We start from the raw sequence: 7,647 nt of genomic DNA, 5'->3' as shown, positions 1-7,647 counted from the left end.
TTTTTTTTTTTTAACGCTGCGTATTTAAATCCAAACGAGACTTTAAAGGTCCTAAAGCGGGGACGGTAGCGCGGTAACGTTATTGTTGTGCTTTCCACCCGTGTGCCCACCGTTAGCTCAGCCTCCCTCTCTGCCAAATGACATCAGGCGGACACCCCCACGCAGCGTCGCTCGCGCACACACACACATACACACACGGCCCAGTGTCTTCACGTTCGGTGAAGAGGGGGGCGTTCAATTATCGCGATACTACATCTGCAAAAAAGGGGTTCACGTTGTCCTGAGTTGAGGGTCGTTGATGTCGTCTAGTGGGCGCATCTTTAAAAAGGTACCGGCTGCACTGTAACCTCACACGACCCTGATATTTCCACGTGTATACCGATGTAATCCTGCAGCATGTCAATAACTAGGGGCCACATGTCAATTCTTTATTTTAGTGTCAACCAACCTGAAATCTAATTTAAATACTTTTGTTACGTGAAGGTGCAATATGTAAGAATGTTAGTTTTAAACATGAAAAAAAATACTTAAATTATCAACAGAATGTGAAGAAATAAGACTTTTGACGTTAACTCAAAGACGTCTATGTTTTGTGTTGCAGAGGTGTCTGCTAAAGTTAGCATACTCACCGTTTTACCACCCCCAGCTGGACCGCTAGCTGCACGGCTTACCGAGCTAAAGTGCTAACTGCAGCTACACTTAGCAGCAAGACTAAAGTATATATAGTCTTTTCAAAAGCAATCCAGGCACTCCAAAAAAAAGAAAATATCAGGAGACAAAGAAGGAACTTTTAAAACAAGGCTTTGTTTGAAGGTCGAAACATGTTGGCTGTTTTAATTATTTCCCTTTTAATGATTTAGCTACAACAGTACGTGGATTGCTTTTGAAAACAGCCTTTTCTGTTTTCCAAGAGCACCCGACACAACGTTTTGCCACCATTGTGTTAAATAGAGAAACCAGTCATCTTCTCTTCTTGCTATATATAGTCTGTATTATTAATATTCTTACTCTATTTTTCTATAATTCTATTTATCTTGTTTCATTTTCCAATTATCTCTCACTCAATCACTGTTTTTCCCTCTGCTCGTGAGTCTTGAGCTGCTGTAACGTGATTTTTCCCAGTGAAGGACTCATCTCATTAAAATACATTTGTGTTCAGTTGAACTCGTTCTGATTAATCGATTAGTCAACTGACAAAAATAATCGCCAACCATTTTGATAATTATTCAAGACATTTATCAAGCAAGAACTGGCTTTCAGCTCTCGTTCCAGCCGCTAAAATGTAAGATTTAAAAAAAAAAAAAAAAAAATTATCCTTTACGATTCATCCAAAAAGTAAAGTTCTTAAATTACTGAGGTACTTACATTTCACAGGGAAATGTTGTAGTTTTTACAGCAGTTACTGCTCTGACAGCTAGTTAAAACCCACTCTGTAGATTAATATAAAATAGACAAAATATATGGTCAGTTTATAAAAGATAATGCATTTTTGTGATTAAACTACAGTAAAGTGGTTGTTAAAATTAGACATTTCAATTCTGATTAATGAGCCAGTAATAATCCAATACGATAACTTATATTTATGTCTTACTGAGAGGGGACAGTTCTCTTGATTCTTTACATGCATGTCAAGCAAAATCAGGGTTGCTTGAGCCTAAATTCAGGATGTTCAACATTGGACTAAAGGCAACTTTCAGTCCTTCATTACGTCTGTGCTTTTGGATCCCCCTATTGGTTGATGAATGGAACAATAAGATCTAAAAATACCTGCTGCTTGAGCAGCCTTTTTAACCACCACACTCCTGACACAGCACTAAAACCTACAGTAACTCTGGATTCACTCCAAGATACAAAGTCAAGCACCAACCAGAGGTGGTTTATGTCATTACTTTAATTTACATAGATATACAGTTAAATCGACAAAAAAACAAAAGAAGAATTGCATTATGGTTCTCCGGCTCCCCGTTGTGGTGCTTACAGTTACTGCAGGACAGATTACAGATGATTGTTGACATCAAATGAATTGTTGCAGGAGGCTGTGGCTCTGAGGTCCTCTTTTCCTATTTAAGCAGCCTGGCACAGCATGCCCAAGTTAAAATCACCAGTTCTCATACTTGAGTTTCATACTTCATCCACAAACGGTGTATTCTTGAGGTGTCCACTAGCTGCCATGGTCTTGTTGCCATCCACAAATTTTTTGGCAGCCTGTTAAAATTAGTAAAGGACAGAGGGTTAATCAAATGTTACATTAAAACTAGTGTACTGATCGATTCAACGACAGATACTTCAGATCTCAAACATTTCTGTTCTAGGATCGATTCTCATATCAAAAGATTAACATCTAAACTCAGAAATTTGGGGTTAATGTTTATTTATCAACAACAGTAGAAAGTAAGTACGCCATCACCAGGATCTGGTCTAAATAATACCTGGTAGATGAGAACTACTTCTCCTTCCGCCTGTCATAAGTCATATGCGAACTATGCCTCTATAAATGCATGAGGTGCCACTGACATGGAGTTGGCATTAATCATGGCTCGTGAGGACCTTTATTCAGTTCTCAGAACAGCAACAGCGCTGTATGTGATTTGTGTGGGAGGACTGTGCGGTAGCGTGGCAACACCACAAACATTGTGAAACATCTGAGATTTAATCACAATACAGAAAATGACAAGGCTTTGCAGCCGCAGTTCAAGTTCAAAGTTAAATAAAAGATTAATATGTGAAAAACTTAAAGCTGTATTAATTGAATTTGTGTGGAGTGACAGAAACTGAGTTTGTGATGATTAAAGGGTGACATATTGTACAGAAGGCCCTCACCTTGACCACATCATCATGGGTGACGGCATCCATAGCTTGGATGATAGCGTCAGGGGGTAGGTACGCTGCGGTGGTCAGAGCCTGAGCACCGATCTCCTCCAACAGGGTGTCAGAGCTCTCAAGTGACATCAAGTACTCTGTTTTCACCTGGGTCCTGCAAATAGAAAAGATATTAGAACACATCAGCATGGCAGGTCGAGTTGAACTCCACCAGACATCTGTGTCATCTAACGTTAATCAGTGATCTCACTTGGCTCTGGTGACGTCGGCCTCTGATACATTTCCCTCAGCCACACCTCTCATTTGAGCAATGGCAGCTTGGATCACCTACAAAGAGGACGACAACAAGCAAGAGTTAAGTGAAATTTAGATTCTGGCACCTTTGCGCATTTTACATAAAGTGAAGGTTGTCTTGGAAGGAGTAAACTTGACAATCACCTCTCCTGCAGAGTCAGCTTGTGCAATGGTATAGACGCCGAATAGGCCGGAGTCAGAGTATGTGGCATTGAAGGCTGAGGCCTGAAAGACAGCCAGAGGTCAACTCACATTAGGAGGCAAACGTGTTTATAACAAATACAATACGCTGTCCTGAATTAAAAAAACTAAATAAAAAAATGATGCCAAAGAATAAATTAACTTTTAAACTCACATCAAAGGGCTGTGCGGTAGCTTTGGCAATACCCTGGCTCAATTTGCTAGTGAGGTTGGCTCCCCTCTTTACATGTGGCCCAGCTCCCAGGACCCTTTGCAGAACGCTGAAGGCATTAGCCTCCGCACTACCTGCCACACCGCCCTCGCAGGCAATAAGTGCATGAACCAGGTCGTCGTTGTTCTGGATGCGCATCTCACCTACGCACAAACACACAATAGCATCATGAGGATGACACATTCATAAAATCGAAGAGTGTGATGTCGTTATTAAACATGAGTTTTTACCTCCACGGTACAGAGCCTTGGCCACTGGTGCTCCAGCACCACTGCGGGCACTCAGGAGCCCCTCGCCCACTTGCCTCAGGACAGAGTGCTTCACGCCTGCATGCATAAATCAGACAACACTTGCATGAACATTAAGTGGAGCCTCTTCATGAAGTGAAAAACATCGCACATTCCTAGGATAGGAACCTCCAAAAGATATGTCAACATTGAGGCGTGCCAAAACCTGCAGAGTCAGTCACATGTTAAAAAAATCAACACATAACAAAACCATTGGTTCAAAGCATCGACTTAGTGTCTCTGCGTCTTTGGGCAGACCCCAAATGACTTTTGACACACATTTTACTCACATCAATGAGACTTGCAATGACTAATCATGAGCAAAACAAAGCCTTGAAATGCAAAGCTCAAAGGGAAAGGAGAGCAGCTGCGACGAAGCTAGCAGACACTCACCTACTCCTACAAGAGCCATTCTGCCAGTGATGAAATTGTCCTCAACAAACGACTGCAGCTACGAGGGGAGGGTAAGCAGGAGGAGAGGTGTGTAAGAGCTACGTACAGACTAACACAGAATGACTTGACTGCTTTCATACTGATGTTGGGAAACAAAACAAATAAATGTCCTTACGTGGTTATTGGTGATCTTTCCGACCATGTAGTCAGGGCAGTACAGAGAGTTGGTCAGGGCGTTCTTGTACGCCGCCTCATGCAACTTCTCAATTACACCTGCAGGTGAAAACAGAAAAGAACCTGAGTTACAGAAAGCTTAATGTGACATCGTTAAACCTCCTTTGAAGTCACAATGATGTGAACACTAGAGCGTCTTTAGCTTCAGTAATGACATGATGCCACACAGACAAAAAAATCAAGTCATTAGGAGCTGAACTGTTGTTTCTTGTACTAACCTATCTGAGGACTCTGCTGAGCCAGAGCCTTGTCAATCTTCACCCGGGGAGTCAGGTCGGACACCTCCCACGGCCGGAACTCCTGAGCTGCGGTCACGTTGACCAAATACTCCATTAATGTATCTCTGGACACACACATAGATAAAATACACACACTGAAGCATCGAAGTGACCTCATGACCTGAAGCTGAAACAAGAATAAGTAAAAACAACATTACAGTCTTGACATAAAGACGGCAGCACTTACACGTGATCTCTCAGGCACTCCATGGAGTAGACCATGGTCTCTCTCGATGATGTCACACTGCAGGTAAAACAGATGACGACACAGTTGGTTCAGAGTGGTGGCATGCTGCTACACTTGTATTTATTTATAGCGGGAGAAGACTGTCAGCATGTGTACGTGCAGAGTTTCCTCACTGACCTCAGGCTGCCCCCCAGAGCTTCCACACCGCGACAGAGCTTGAAGGCAGACGCACCCTTACTAGTCTACAAAACAGCAAGCGTTACAATGAGATCCAGCATGTTGGTGTCATAGCACTACAAACAAAAGTGAGAGCCGACTGTCCTTAACTATGTCGTAGACTCGTAACGCATATCATAAAAAGCTTAAAACTGCAACAAAGATAGAAGTCTACGTTTTATCATAAGGAATCTCAGCAATATTTATTTAAATTCACAACGCAAACTGCTCTCAAGGTACCGGTGATAATTACCAGGTTTGCTGCCAGTCGTAGCACATGAGAGACGCCCTGGTTTTCCACAGTCTCATAGCGACTTCCCGCTTTCACAAACACACCAATATTGGACAGGGGCGAGTAGTTCTCCAGTGACGCTATCACAAGACCGTTTGGAAGCTTGGACACCTGAAGGAACAGAGGAAAATGTTAAAGGAAACCCGCAATCAAACTCAAATGTGCATATTTTTTCTATTTTAGTCACCACGTTGAGTCCGATAAGATGAGAGCAGCACCCACCTGGACATTTTGGGGAGGGAGAGGTGCAGCCGAGGGCAGTTTGCGGCCTGCGAGGGGTTCAGTCAGAGATGCACTCCTCCTGGCTGCAGCATAGCAACGTTTCTGTGGGAAGTGATGACACTGAATTTAAGACAAGTTACGTCTTCTAGCAGCTGTTTAAAATCTCTTCTTTGGTGGAAATAGGCAACAAGAGCAATATTTGGCGGACCTTGCCACCTTTCTAGCTTCAAATAGTGTTCTGGGGACCTTATTTTTCTCTGAGAACAGCTTGTTTATTCACTTATGGAAAAAAAGAAATATTTCTTAGTCTATATTATTACCTCATTAATATTGTAAATATTAAAATTCTGAGTTTGAATTTCTTCTCCAAAGACGACAAAGTGCACCTTCACACTTGCTGAAGTGGTTGGTGTGAGATATTATGTTCCTTTTATCTTCGCATTTTACCAATAAATGTGCAGATAACATGCCTCTTCTGTCCTTTAAAAGCTATTCATATAAAAGAAAGAAAAATAACTCACTTTCCAAGACACAGGGCTCTTGAGCCAAAATAAACCAAGTTCTCCAACTATTGATCTGGGTTATCAATTCAATCCCAAAATGTTCTATTACGATACAAAACAAGTCTCTAAAGTTGATTAGGTTTGATAGTTTCACTTGTAAATAACTCAAAACAAGACTTTTCTGTTAATCAACCAGCCCAGTAATGATTTAATTTAATCTTAATTTAAGGTGTATGCATCTGATCACTTCCCTGACAAACAGCTGTCATAAACAGTGGATTGGGTTGGGTCAGACTGAGGTGTCCTGAAGTGACCCAGGGTGCAAATTTAGTACATACATGCAACAAACACACCTTACGTCTCCTGTCAACAAAGCCCACAGCTACTGTACCAGGTTATGAGTAAAATATATGGAAATCATCAAGTTATGATTAGCTTAGTGATGCTGTTCGTTTCGAGACACCTCGATCCAAAAACTTGTGATAACACGAGTTCGGAGATGACCTTCAGGTTGCATCCAGCTGAGCCAAGAACCACAAGAAGCTAAGACTAGCGGCGAAGCTAAGCCCAATAAACAGGCTGTTTTACTGCACTAGTACCTCGTGTTATCGTTCACTGTATGTCAATGATTCGGGGAGAAGGTGTCACTTAACTCTGCTGTAAAACAGCACAAGCGAGCAGAGCTAATGTTAGGTAGACCTGCATTAGGTAACGTTAGCCACCTAGCAAGCTAACTAGCCGGTAGGCTAACTAAAGCTAAATGCGGTTTCACTTTTCAAGTAGACCGACGACCACAGCGAGCAGAGTTTAGGTCCTGTCAGGTCACACAGCTCAGATCAAACCGAGAGGACGACAAGACTCACGGGGATATTGTTCAGGGAACGGATTCCTCTCATGACTCCAGACTCTCCTTCAGCCGCTGCAGAAAGACAGATACAGCGGCGGGCTGACGTATTACCCACAATCCACCGCACCGTGAAGCCGAACCAAAGATGATGTAGCATGTCAAGATAAATCATATCCCAAACCAACATAAACTCTTTGTTTTGTGGTCGATAAACACTTTGTCACCTAACCATGTCGGTTTATTATGGAAGCTCATTACTGCCGAGAAAAACAAACAAACAAACAAACAAACAACAACAACAAAAAAGAATTGGACATGGGATCCGGCCAATACAGCTAATTGTTTTCCATTAACACACAAGCATTATTCCCTGATGAATTAATGAAAACTCAGAAAATATCTCAACGTTAAAGAAAGTGAGAAAAAAAAATCCTGATTCCGTTTCCTGATCTGGATCCACACCAAAAGTAAATGGGGTCTAATCTGGGCCAGGATCCGTCCTCCATCCGTGTTTAATAAAAATCCATTCAGTAGTTTTTTTGTAATCCTGCTGACAAACCAACCACCCAAAAAAGTGACCCAGGAGAAAACATAATTATGTACGGAAGCCTTAAAGGGCCATGCATTCATACATTTTATTTCCTACGTTTTCCCGTGATAAC

At 41.9% G+C, this 7,647-nt stretch overlaps 1 protein-coding gene across 1 annotated transcript; it reads right to left on the bottom strand.

The window, feature by feature from the left end:
- Positions 1-1,873: 1,873 nt before the first annotated feature.
- Positions 1,874-7,107, bottom strand: uqcrc2a (ubiquinol-cytochrome c reductase core protein 2a). The gene is made up of 14 exons (XM_073494907.1): positions 7,002-7,107; positions 5,636-5,737; positions 5,375-5,524; positions 5,083-5,147; positions 4,906-4,962; positions 4,659-4,783; positions 4,382-4,479; positions 4,207-4,264; positions 3,757-3,852; positions 3,470-3,669; positions 3,259-3,339; positions 3,071-3,147; positions 2,821-2,974; positions 1,874-2,205 (listed from the first exon to the last, which is right to left on the bottom strand). Exons 1-14 carry the CDS (start codon positions 7,032-7,034, stop codon positions 2,122-2,124), a joined length of 1,380 nt encoding a protein of 459 aa, XP_073351008.1. The 5' UTR covers positions 7,035-7,107; the 3' UTR covers positions 1,874-2,121.
- Positions 7,108-7,647: the final 540 nt, after the last annotated feature.

This window comes from Pagrus major, chromosome 23 (assembly GCF_040436345.1).
Source record: "Pagrus major chromosome 23, Pma_NU_1.0".
Classification (NCBI taxonomy): domain Eukaryota; kingdom Metazoa; phylum Chordata; class Actinopteri; order Spariformes; family Sparidae; genus Pagrus; species Pagrus major.
The sequence above is the reverse complement of the archived record's forward strand: the minus strand, read 5'-3'. Positions and strand labels throughout refer to the sequence as shown.